At 41.1% G+C, this 13,926-nt stretch overlaps 1 protein-coding gene across 2 annotated transcripts in view; it reads right to left on the minus strand.

The window, feature by feature from the left end:
• The window catches only part of BABAM2 (BRISC and BRCA1 A complex member 2), a 418,531-nt gene that overhangs the window by 37,507 nt on the left and 367,098 nt on the right, over window positions 1-13,926 (minus strand). For both annotated transcript variants that reach the window (XM_019970491.2, XM_070798114.1), the window contains exon 10: window positions 1,548-1,701. In XM_019970491.2, coding sequence (XP_019826050.1) covers window positions 1,548-1,701 — 154 coding nt within the window. The remainder of the gene's footprint in view (window positions 1-1,547; window positions 1,702-13,926) is intronic.

A 13,926-nucleotide genomic window follows, 5' to 3' on the forward strand; every position in this document is an offset into this window, starting at 1 on the left:
TGCGGACCGAAAGAGAACCCACAGTGGGGAAGAAAAGAGCAAGAAGCCTTACCAATCAAGAGCATTCTAGGTCTGGAAGGCCAGGTTTTACTAGTATACACTTTAAAAAACCATCACAAGTTGGTTTGATATCATAAAGGCTTTGATCTCTCCTGCTGGGCTATAAATTCCATGGTGACATGGAAAATTTCTGATTTGTTTATCACCGTACCCCAGCCTTGGGCACACTGCCTGGAACATGGGAGATGCTCAGTGAATACTGGATGAGCAATGAAGAGGACGCTGCATCGATATTCTTCATCTCTGTAATTCTTTGGATTTGAACATCCTTTAGCTGGAATCACAGGTGTGAGCATACAGCTATATGATAAAGTAATAATCACCTGCCACATTGTAATTTATTTTTGGAAAGTATGACACTGACCCACTCACTGTTGCTTCAGTCTAGGAAGGCCATGGTTCATGAAGACTGGTGCTCCAGATACTAAAGTCTTACCTATAAAAAACATTCTGCATTTATATTTACCTATTCCATATGACTGGGGAACACTTTCTATAGAGAGGTTCAAGTGCAATAGTTATATCTCTAAATTCCAAACTCCAGCTAAACTTCAACCTCAAATTCCCAACTTATTTCCCTAAGGATATCAATAGTTCTAAGTTATCTGTATAGCCATTTATTCAAAGATGATGCAGGCCCTACTCTGGGCAATGGCTGCAGAGATGCAATGAGGAATATAACTCATTCTGTTCCTTCAAAGGCATTACAGTTCCATATGAAGAACTAGGTACTGGATCCACATGTTGACTAACAAGACCAAAATTCTATTTGTTTACTGTCTGCTGAAATTTCCCATTTTAAAAAATGTGAAAGCAGCTGTCAATATTTTCATCATAGACACCGTTTATCCATAACTCCAATTCCCATCTAGTACATAGAATCTAATCTAAATAGAAAGGTAGATTTCAGAGATATCCTGTAACCCATTTTTTTTTTTAAAGGCAATCTACCTGATGAGGCTAGATGAGGAGTTGGCTAACTTTTTCTATAAAGGGCCAGAAAGCAATTACTTTTGGCTTTCCAGGCCATATGTGGTCTGTTCCAACTGTTCATCCTGCCGTTGTTGCATGAAAGCAGCCACAGAAGATAAGTTTAAAAATGGGTATGGCTATGTTTCAATAAAACTTAATTCATAAAAACAGGCACAGGGCAGTAGCTTGCCAACCCCTGGACTAGATAAACAATATGTTACCTATTTGCAAGAAACAACAGTTGATTCAGGGGACTTCCCTGGTGGCCCAGGGGTTAAGAATCTACATTGCAATGCAGGGGAAGAAGGCTCAATCCCTGGTTGCGGAACTAAGATCCCACAGGCTGTGGAGCAACTAAGTCCAAGCATCTTTCTAACTACCGAGCCTGCGTGCCACAACTAGAGAGTCCATACACTGCAAGGGAAGATCCTGCAAGATGCAATGAAGATCCCTCGTACGCAACTAAGACCTAACACAGCCAAATAAAACAACAACAAAAACAATGATTCACTTACTTTGCTCTTTTGGCCATTTCATTTCCATCCCATCGGGGGCTGTATGGGTAGTTCTTCTGGGCCTGGGAATAAAGCTGTCCACTGTTGGTAAAGTGATAGACAGATTGGAATGTGAGAGTTGGCTGATCTCGAGGAAAAAACAGGGGCAGGTCAACTGTAAAGACAGAAGAAAGGAAAAGGAAGTTAGGGCTTAAATGCATCTTAATACACATTTTTGGCTAAATATGAATGGTGGGTACAAGACTCTCCTTAAACCATGAACACTGGCTGACGCTTAGGTAACAGGTGTGGAGAGAGAGCCCAGGAAACACTGGGTTGACCAAAAAGTTCATTTGGGTTTTCCAAACTTTTTGGCCAATCCAAGACAAGGTGTCTTCCCTGCCTTTAAGGAGTTTATGATCTAGGTAGAGAGGCAGTTCAGTTCAGTTCAGTTGCTCAGTCTTGTCCGACTCTTTGCGACCCCATGAACTGCAGCACGCCTGGCCTCCCTGTCCATCACCAACTCCTGGAGTTCACTCAGACTCATGTCCACAGAGTCAGTGATGCCATCCAGCCATCTCACCCTCTGTCGTCCCCTTCTCCTCCTGTCCCCAATCCCTCCCAGCATCAGAGTCTTTTCCATTGAGTCAGCTCTTCGCATGAGGTGGCCAAAGTACTGGAGTTTCAGCTTTAGCACCATTCCCTCCAAAGAAATCCCAGGGCTGATCTCCTTCAGAATGGACTGGTTGGATCTCCTTGTAGTCCAAGGGACTCTCAAGAGTCTTCTCCAATACCACAGTTCAAAAGCATCAATTCTTTGGCACTCAGCCTTCTTCACAGTCCAACTCTCACATCCATACATGACCACAGGAAAAACCATAGCCTTGACTATATGGACCTTTGTTGGCAAAGTAATGTCTCTGCTTTTGAAAATGCTATCTAGGATGGTCATAATTTTCCTTCCAAGGAGTGAGCATCTTTTAATTTCATGGCTGCAGTCACTATCTGCAGTGACTTTGGAGCCCAGAAAAACAAAGTCTGACACTGCTTCCACTGTTTCCCCATCTATTTCCCATGAAGTGATGGGACCAGATGCCATGATCTTGGTTTTCTGAGTGTTGAGCTTTAAGCCAACTTTTTCACTCAACTCTTTCACTTTCATCAAGAGGCTTTTTAGTTCCTCTTTACTTTCTACCATAAGGGTGGTGTCATCTGCATATCTGAGGTTATTGATATTTCTCCCAGCAATCTTGATTCCAGCTTATGTTTCTTCCAGCCCAGCGTTTCTCATGATGTACTCTGCATATAAGTTAAATAAGCAGGGTGATAATATACAGCCTTGACGTACTCCTTTTCCTATTTGGAACCAGTCTGTTGTTCCATGTCCAGTTCTAACTGTTGCTTCCTGACCTGCACACAGATTTCTCAAGAGGCAGGTCAGGTGGTCTGGTATTCCCATCTCTTTCAGAATTTTCCACAGTTTATAGTGATCCACACAGTCAAAGGCTTTGGCATAGTCAATAAAGCAGAAGTAGATGTTTTTCTGGAACTCTCTTGCTTTTTCCATGATCCAGCAGATGTTGGCAATTTGATCTCTGGTTCCTCTGCCTTTTCTAAAACCAGCTTGAACATTAGGAAGTTCACGGTTCACATATTGCTGAAGCCTGGCTTGGAGAATTTTGAGCATTACTTTACTAACGTGTGAGATGAGTGCAATTGTTTGGTAGTTTGAGCATTCTTTGGCATTGCCTTTCTTTGGGACTGGAATGAAAACTGACCTTTTCCAGTCCTGTGGCCACTGCTGAGTTGTCCAAATTTGCTGGCATATTGAGTGCAGCACTTTCACAGCATCATCTTTCAGGATTTGAAATAGCTCATCTGGAATTCCATCACCTCCACTAGCTTTGTTTGTAGTGACGCTTTCTAAGGCCCACTTGACTTCACATTCTAGGATGTCTGGCTCTAGGTCAGTGATCACACCATCGTGATTATCTGGGTTGTGAAGATATTTTTTGTACAGTTCTTCTGTAGAGAGGTAAATCACCCATAAATAAAAATTAAACCAATATGAGGCATGATGTGTAGACAGGTGCGAAAGAGTACTAGGAAATGGTCACAGAGACTGGGCAACCCCAGGCCCCTGAACTGCTGTGGCACTAATTACCTGTCCAGTATTCACAGAGAAGTTAATTGTGTATCTCTTTTAAGTACCTATTATATCATAAGCTCATCAAAGGCTGGGCAGTGTCTTTCTCATCCAGAATCTGAAGAAGACTGTTCTTAAAGATTGGATTTGGAAAGGGGATCAAGAGGGCAAGTGAACTGGGCCACGGGAAAGAACAAAGTATATCACTTTATTTTCAATCTAGCGGTGAACTTTGATACTGAGCAGTTTTACATTTTTCCGTATATGTTACCATATATATCTCCTCAATCAGTACGAGCTGCTTAATGGAATGCCACAGGGACTACATATGTCTACTGTTACAGTATATACTGATTTTAATATTTGCTATTTACAAATATTATGTGCTTTATGTTCATTTGGGGATCCTTTAACTCCATTTTTAAAAATAAAATGACTTCCTATTTTCAGTTCAGGCAAACTATCACTAAAAACACAGACTGTTTTGATGTCAAATTCCTCAAGGCATATAACATGTATTTCTGTAAATGTTACTCACTCTGAGGACACAGAATAGGCACATCCGTTTAAAAAAATAATAAGAAAAATGTGTATAGACTTTTCTAGCTTTACAGAGTACTTTTATATACTTTATCTAATTTGATACCTATAATTCCTTGAAGCAGACATTATTTTCACCAGCTGCATTTAATAAATGACATACTTGAGTTTCCAAAAGGTTTATTAACTTGTTCATACCATAGCTATACAGAGGCAGGACTCAAATCTAGTTCTGTAATTTAAATCCTAAGCTCCTTCCACTGGCTCACGTTGCCTTTTGCTCTTGGGTTTACTGCTCACTATGTTAAAATTACAACTTAGTAAGCTAAAGTCTCTGCTGTGAAGGATGTACAGGGTTCATCCTTTTGGCTCCATGAGGCAAATATAGGAAAGAAAAAGACATACTAGATAGCTATACATGTATCACCAAGTCAGTTAGGGTGACCTTTGACTTGGAATAGGACTACCAAGTACCCAAAATGATTTTTTTGAAGGAAGTTAGGCTTGCAGCAAACTTAAAAAACAAAAAACTGTCCAGTTGGTAAGGCCTCTTAGACCTCTGAGCATATCTGACTCTGACTCAGTGCTGTAGGGGGTTTCTACAGATGAATCACCCCCCAACCAAAGAAAAGTGGCAAGATTTTGAATGTCCATCCTTTAGTCACATTTTCCAAGTGCCTCAATGCAGTTTCAATACATGTCTGTTTGTGCCAAAGCAAAAATTTGGTAACATACAGGAATAATACAAAACACGAAAAACAGACTAATTCACATGACAAGTACTTGGATTCAGAAAACCCTTTTGAATCCCTTCATCTTACAGAGTTTGATATAAAATATCTTCAGTCATTTGGAATAACTATCATTTTCCAAAACTGTTTATCTCTCTTCTGATTACTCATTTCATTTCCTCTGATTAATTTTAGAAAAAAATGCCTATTCACATGTACTTTAATTTTACTTCAACCATGTTTATATTTTATATGTTTCATACATAAAATGAGATTCAGATTAATCTCCAAAGCAACAGCTATAGCATTGGTGCGAAGTATTTAACATGCAAGGTTCCCTTTAAAACAGCAGTAATTTTCAATAATAAAATTCAATGGCAATAATTTACCAATTCAAAGTAAGTACAGTCATCATTTAGTATCCAAGCAATATACATAATATCAGAAGCTTCATGACTCTTAAGCTACCAGATTTCTGGGGCTTTGAAATGCATTCTATTTTTTGTTCCTGTTATTTTGTTTTGTAGAAAATTAGATGCTGGTATTTTGATAGGCTAAAAAATGATCTTCCCACCTAGTCCTGAAACATCCACTCTGACCCCCTTAATGCCCAATTAAGACCAGGAACAATTCAAAATATAAACAAAATTTTATTTACCTAAATGAGTGAGTTATTCTGATTTTAAAAAACCTATTAGCTGATATGTACCAAGATTTCCCCAAAAGTATTTGATTACATAATTATTTTGCCATGGAGATTTTTCTTAAAAAGTGTAGCTGGAGTCAATACTAAAATTTGAACACAGTGGCTACATCATTAGAAGGGGTAGGACTGGTCAGAGTCCTTCAAAGATAAAACTTGGTAATCCACATATTAATTCACATATGAGAAAATAAAATTTAAAAAATATAAATATCTTGCTCAGTTTAACGAGGGCATATCCTGCCTGGATCAGTCAGCAGTCAGTAGAAGGATGACTTCTTTAAAAATGTTCTAAGAAGGAGTTAATAACTAAAATACCTATGAGAAATACTTTGCATTTTTCTTATAAGAATGATTTGAATGGTACAAATTAGTTAGAATTAAAAAAAATTTTTTTTGTTTTCCTTATCCCCAAATGCTTCTGACACTACATTTTGCCTTCAGGCTACGTCATGATTTTTCTGAACATTAAAATAATGACTGCTGAGCCTTCAAACAGCTAACTCGCTTTAAGAAACTCCTAAGCTTCTAGGCAGTTTGGGCTCATTGTCTCAGCCACGTTAAATCTGAGCATCTGAACATCTGCTTCCTTAGAATCCAACTCCTCTACTAGCTCAGGTTTGATTCCCAGAGTAGAATCATTTCATTGGATTCAGTTACTCATTGTCAGCGTTGTTTTCACAAGTGCTTCCTATTTCCTTCTCTCTGGATTCAGAGACTGAATTTTGCCCAGCTCTTGAGCCACAGAAGAAATGGTCCCCTCCTTGTTCAGTATAATTTTCAATAGCCATTTCCTAAGCATTATTTTCTTCAAGAACTTGTTGAAACGAGTCACACTCAAACACTGCTAATTCTGCTCAACCTAGGCACTTCACAGGAGTTGCTCACAGGGCTCTGACGCCCTGGCAGAAGGCAGGAATAATTAAGTTCTGCACCAGCTTGCCTCACGCTGGACAGTCACAGCAGTGACAGGTTCTACTGGTCACAGTCCCAGAGAACTGCCCGCCGTGCAGCTTTGAGAGGCGCCGGATGCACTGAGAAACTTTTGCCGCCTCTCTCCAAACCATGCTGAAGTTCTGATGGTTTTATCTTCTCTAGTAAATATGCTTAACTGCTCCTATGTGCTCATCCTTGCACCAGAAGACTTCATTAGTTTTATCTAAGTTCACAAGACTCTCGAGAAACTTCACTTCCCAGCCTCAGACCTCAACAATGGAAAAAAGACACTGGACAGCCAAAAGAAAAATGCCACATTGTGTAACCGATCCACAGGACAGCTGCCAGATACTCAACATTTCAGGCTTTGTTCTAACAAGTTTGATCATATGGTTTTTCCAGGAAAAAGGAAAAAAATCTAATTATGGCAAGATTAGAACAAGGGACATTAACAGCAAATAGTGATAACTAGCAGTCTGGCACAAAGCACTGAGAGAGAATAATAAATAAAAGCAGACTTAGGAAATCACAAAGCATCCCAGTTGGGGGGTGGGGGCGCGATTCAGTGCAGGAACAAAGAGCTTGATCGTTCCCTCAAGCTATTACCGTACATAGTGATGTTCACTCCCAATCTTGGTAACGGGGCCAACACTCTTGGTTGCCTAACCAACAGCCATTCTCCATCTTCTTTTATATGTTCAGACACCTCCTCCCATAGTCGGAGAGCATTTACTTCCTCAACCTTCTATAAAACCAAGGCAAAGAAATGTGATTCAGTTCTGCCAATGGAACCTGAGTGGAAGTCAGCCAGGGGTCTCTGAGAAACCTTTTCCTAATTTAAGACACATATGGAGAAGCCCCCATTTCATTTTTGCCTAGATCTTATCATGTGAGATCTTGAGGCTTGGAGCTGGCACTCATCTCGTGACCATGAGCGGAAAGTCAGCCTGACGTCACTGAGCTGTCGAATTCATCTCTCTCTGGTACTGCCCAGCTCTGGATTCCTTGTTATGTCAGACATTACAAGACCTAACTATTTCAACTTTTTAAATCAGGTCTTCTTGGACCTGCAATGCAAGGAAACTAAAGGAAATGTTATTCCTTGCAGCTTCTGTTCAAGAAGGCAGGATAATCATATAATCTATTTCAGAAATATTTCCATCAAGCATGGTTAAAAACATTCAAGGCGCATAAACAGGAAAGTTTTAGCTGTCTGGAAAATTCAGTTATGTGGGACAGTTCAATCCTTGAAAATGCCAGACAAATGAGGGGTTAACCATAATTGCTTCCCTGGGAGTCGCATCATCAAATATTTTCATCATTATTCACAAGTGAGCCATTATTTCACTCCTCCAAACCTTCCCAACTCTGTATTCTTGTGTGCTTGGGCTAGTAGGGAAGATGCTTCATGGATTCACTTTGTGGTGGCAATGGTTACGTTCTGATTTCCAGTCCTCTCAGGCCCCTCCAGTTCCTCGAAGCCTCAATAGGAGCTAGTTTTAACCCCATGTTGACTGGCTGTAAACTCCCCTTCCGACAATGATTCCATCTGAGGTCCATTCTTCTTAAGAGCAGTTTGTACACGTCTCATTCCCAGGCTTGTGGGCACACAACCAATTAGGGAAGTTGCCACTTATTGACTGACCACCCCTGATCGTACCTCTGAGACACATGGATCCCAACCACTAGAAAGTTAACTACCACATATCCAAAATACTCACCTATAAGAAACAGAAAAGACAAGTTTTCCAATTCAGAAGTGTCCCTACTCAAGGCATTAAAAATCAAATGGAGTCTCTTTTTATCATCACTGCCTTACATTTAAGTGACTAAGGAGACCAAATATTAACCACATTTTAATACATTGATTTCAATTTTTCACTTTTTTGTGTGATTTGATCATGTAAACAGATGACCTTTGGGGGTGTAGTAATATTAACAAACTAAAAGCTGAAGTTTCCCGGATTTTGCTGTAAATGCTAAAAATCCTAGTATGGGAGGTGACAGCACGATATGATGGAAAAAGTATACACAGCCTTTGGAGTCTGATAAAAATGGGTTTCAATTCTGAGCCCTATTCATTTATTAGTGGTGAGACCATAGGCAAAATATTTCATCTCTTTGAATCTTGATTTTTCTCACCTGAAAAATGAGGGTAATAATTCTTATAGCATTGTTGAAAGAACTGAACAAAAACAGAACAGGTAGTAAATAAACATTCATTCTTTCCTCCGACTCGTCCTTTTTCCTTACTTTGTATTTTTCTTTCAGTCTAGTTTTATACACTTCTATATATGTGAAATTTCTACCTATAGCATAAATTTTCACAGTGTTTAACTATTTTGATGGATCTCTTTCTAAACTGTGTACAGACCTTTACATCTCAGTAAAAATAACATACTGAAAAGAATTTAGCCTTTTCTTGATGACAAACAACACATGAAAAGATTATACACGAGAGTCTCAAGTGTTAATAAGACTTCACCTTCTAAAAAGAAATGATACAAATGAATTTATTTACAAAACAGAAACAGATTCACAAACTTAGAAAATGAATTTATGATTACAAGGTGGGGGGGAAGGGATAGTTAGGGAATTGGAGATTGACCTGTACACACTGGTATATTTAAAATGGATAACCAACAAAAACCTACTGTATAGACAGGGAACTCTGCTGAATATTATGTAACAACCAACACGGGAAAAGAACTTGAGAAAGAACAGATGTATGTATATGTACTGATATAACTGAATTACTTTGCTGTCCACCTGAGACTAACACAACATTGTTGATCAACTATACTCCCATACAAAATAAAAAGTTTAAAAAGAGAAAAGACTTCACTTGCTCTTTCACAAATGCCTCCTACCACGAGCCAGACCCCCAGAACTGTTCAGTTAAGGAGCTGACATGCCTTTGAGGTGGTGCTGAGGTCCCCAGTGCTACTGGCATGTGTGTGCCATTTGCCCCCTGATCACAAACTTTATTTATTTCTGTCCCTTTATTTATTTCTGCTCCTTTTCCTTGGCCACTTCTCACCACGGCCAGCCCGGCCTCAGTATGGTCTCTCTCTCTTGCCTCTTCTCTTTGCCTTTGGTCTGCTTTATCCAGCCTGCATCTCAGCTCCTGAAGAGTCAGCGTGGTTGATTCTCTATCCGTAGGCCGGCACCTGGTGTGGAGCAGGGGCCGTATGATGTGAAGTGATGCCGTGTGAGCTCTGGTTCGGGCACTGTTTGGAGTTCAGATACTATCTCCTCCTCCTCTTCCGCCTGCTGTTGTTCGTTTCCTTCCAGGTTTACAGCTAACTTCCCAGGTAGGTGAAGTTATAGGAAATCTGGTTCCTGCTTACATTTTGTTTACCATTTGCTTTTGAGGTACTTTCTAGAGACAAATTAATATTTCTGACCCCCAATGAGCCATTCACACAAAACTCCAGGAAGAATCTCACTGTGAAAGGGATGCCATAGTGTGGGCCCACAAGAGCCAGGTTCTCCCACCTGGCCACATAAATGAACCCAGGCTGAACCATATCAGCTAAGCTTCTTCTGCCATGAGCTCAGAGGGTCTCAACTAGAAGTCAGCATCTGCATCACCAAGGAATTAACCTTTGGGCCCCATCTCAGACCTCTGGTTCCTGAAAGTGCACCTGAAGTGTCTCTGATATGCCTCCCCAGCTGGGAATTACTACAAAAGTTGAGTGCTCCTAGGGGTAGGGGTCATGAATTAGTTATTTTATATTCTTAGCACTTGGCACAGGGCATGACATAACACAGGAGAGATACTCAATAGATGCTTGTTGAACTAAAGGAGTATTTAAGGGAAATGCAAAATTATAAACCTCAAGGAGATTCCATTTCATACGTATTAGACTGGCAAAAATTAAAAGCACCAGCAATCCCCAAGTATTGTCAAAGATGTGGAACACTGTAATTTCTCATCATTGACAATGAGAATATAAATTTCTATAACCTCCTGTACAGTAAAAGTGAAGATGTATAGACTTCATAACTTGGCATTCCCACTCCTAAAACACTGCCACAAGTGCATAAGAAGGTAGGAGAAGGTTTGCTGTAGCACTGTTTGTGATAACAAAAACTGGAAACATCTTAAAGTGTCCATCAACAGGAGACTGTGGTACATTCCTCAATGGAATACCTTACAGCAGTTCAAATGAATGAGCTAGGGCTACATGTACCAACACAGAAAAACCTCAAGAACATAATGTTCAGTGGAAAAAGCAAGTTATAGATGAACAGTGTTCAGTATAAACTTACAAAGTCCAAAAACATGCATACAGTATTACACACTGCTTATGAATGCCTATGTAGTAGAAGTATAAAAACGTGCACGGGAATGATAAACACCAGATTAAGGAAAGAAGTTCCCTCTGGGGGTAATGGGAAAGGAGAGAGGGATAGGAATGCATTATGGAGGGGTCCTCAGGGGGACGTAACCAAATTAGTAATGTGCTCTTTCTTTAAAAACAAAGTGAAAACAAAAGCAGAAGCAATTACCAGCAAAACATTAAGATTTGGCTAAGGTGGGTACATGGTGTTTGTTTTGGTACTTTTTATATACTCAAGTCGAAGAAGGCAATGGCACCCCACTCCAGTACTCCTGCCTGGAAAATCCCATGGATGGAGGAGCCTGGAAGGCTGCAGTCCATGGGGTCGCTGAGGGTCAGACACGACTGAGCGACTTCACTTTCACTTTTTACTTTCATGCATTGGAGAAGGAAATGGCAACCCACTCCAGTGTTCTTGCCTGGAGAATCCCAGGGACAGGGGAGCCTGGTGGGCTGCCGTCTATGGGGTCGTAGAGTTGGACACGACTGAAGCAACTTAGCAGCAGCAGCATATACTCAAGCAAAGCAGACAGACATTGATATTCAAAGCAGCACAAAACAATCAATATGATTCCATTTGTATAAATTTCAAAAACAGGAAAAAATAATGATATATTGTTCATGGGTATATGTTACGTGACAGAAGTATCATGTAAACATAAAATTCAGGGGAGTGGTTACTCCTGAGGGGGACACGCTTAGGGCTTCTAAGATACTGGCGCTGTGTTCCATTTCTGCAGTCGGTGGTGTTTTATTAGTCTTTAAAGTACATGGGTATGTTTTCTATGATCCTTGTACATATATTCAAAGAAATATTTTTTTAAATGGGAGCATTTATAAAACTAAGAGAGTTTAGAAAATTGAATGGTCTTCAGGGAAAAATAAGACACCAAGTTGTAAAGAAAAATAAAATAACATAGAAGAAAATGGTGCAGAAAACCTGGAATACAGCTTACAGAGGCACTGCAGAAGAGGCACATTCTCTCATGAGAACACTGTCAGGCTGGCACAGTCAGCTGGTCCACTGAGTTGCTCCTTTGCTCCCAGATTTGCTGAGTGGAAGGCGGAGTGCTGGGAAGAATGAAGGTGTCTGGGCCCTGAGCACCGGCAGGCCCAGGGGAAGGGGAGAAGTTCCCACAGCTCACGTGGGGTGACAGCAGAGGTGCGGAGGGACGGGACACTGCTTGAGGTGGACGCTTTGCAGAACAGATGGATTTTGAGTTGGATCCAGAAGGTTAAGGGCTGAATCAGAACCAGAGTCTGGGGGATCCTCCGTAAACAGGGAAGAAGTCAAGAAAGCTTTGATGTTGTGCAGATGTAAAAATTTTCTTTTTTTTAAAAAAAATTATTTATTTCGTTGTGCCAGGTCTTAGTTGCAGCATGTGAACTCTTAGTTGGGGCATGCGGGATCTAGTTCCCTGACCAGGGATCAAACTGGGTACCCCTGCAATGGCAGCATGGAGTCTTAACCTCTGGATCACCAGGGAAGTCATCAGTTTTCCATTTTTATTTGACTCTTTTCGTATTGTATACATTCAATTCAGAGAAGCTATAACCTGTCCTATTTCACCGATCCCACTTTCTTTCTCACCACTGCCCTCACCTTTGCACACGTGGAGAGGAACAGGGGACGCAAAGATGAAGGACGCCACCCTTGGAAGCTCACGGCCAAGCTGCTCTTCCTTCCTGGAGGAACCTCCTTCCTTCCCTAGGTTTATCTGGGGTTCCTCTCATCATGACTCAGTTTGTTGGAAATGCCTCTGTCCTAGAACTCTGTATGCTTTCAACCTGTACTCCAAACAAGGCCTCATCAGGGCTGTCCTCCCCAGGAGAAAAGCAGCCAATGGCCGAGGCCAGGACTGAGGGATCCCCCGCATGGGAAACCTTCCTTAGCCTGGTGTTTCTCTCCCTGCTTTTCCAGGTTTGTCTATTCCCTAATCTAACACACACTGAGTGAGCACATCCCATGTTGCAGGTCCCAGGCTACACATGAGGACCCACGCTTCCTGGAAATGAATGGTAGGCGCGACACTGTGCACTTCCTGTGATGTCCTCTGGTTTCTGTGTCCCCTGAGGATGTGTTCCATTTGGATCCTGGCATTTCCCCAGGCCTGGCTTCTGGTTCAGTCCCTACAAGCTGCTCTTGCTTCTGCGGCCTTCTTCTAGGAAGCCTCTCTTGCCCACTCTGTCACTAAGTGACACGTGCCCATGATATTGTCTTGGCTGAATTACTAACAATGAAGTGTTCCCGTCGTAATTCTATATTCTCCACATGTGAACACTGGGCTAGACACAAGGCAGGTAGTTGATGTATGTCTAGGAACTCTGCCTGGCAGAGACCATAAAAGTGAGGAGAGGTCAACGGCACGAGACATAAAGAAGGAAGCATGTTTTTAAGAGATGCAGAGAAAAATCATAAATAGCATTTCAGTTCAGTTCAGTTCAGTCACTCAGTCGTGTCCAACTCTTTGTGACTTCATGAGCTGCAGCATGCCAGGCCTCCCTGTCCAACACCAACTCCCAGAGCCTACCCAAACTCATGTCCATTGAGTCAGTGATGCCATCCAACCATCTCATCCTCTGTCGTCCCTTTCTCCTCCTGCCCTCAATCTTTCCCAGCATCAGGGTCTTTTCCAATGAGTCAGCTTTTCACATCATGTGGCCAAAGTATTGGAGTTCCAGCTTCAACATCAGTCCTTCCAATGAATACCCAGGATTGATCTCCTTTAGGATGGACTTATTGGATCTCCTTGCAGTCCAAGGGACTCTCAAGAATCTTCTCCAACTCCACAGTTCAAAAGCATCAATTCTTCGGCACTCAGCTTCCTTTATAGTCCAACATAATTTAATACCATTTAAACTTCTATCTTTAAAAGAATGTAGTCACAATAAATAAACTCCTGGCCTGGGAGGATTAAAACAGAAATCTGGCTAAATTAAGGAAGAATTTGATTAGAATAATCCTTAAATAAGTTAAAATATATTCAAATGCAAAATC

This window comes from Bos indicus, chromosome 11, assembly GCF_029378745.1.
Source record: "Bos indicus isolate NIAB-ARS_2022 breed Sahiwal x Tharparkar chromosome 11, NIAB-ARS_B.indTharparkar_mat_pri_1.0, whole genome shotgun sequence".
Classification (NCBI taxonomy): domain Eukaryota; kingdom Metazoa; phylum Chordata; class Mammalia; order Artiodactyla; family Bovidae; genus Bos; species Bos indicus.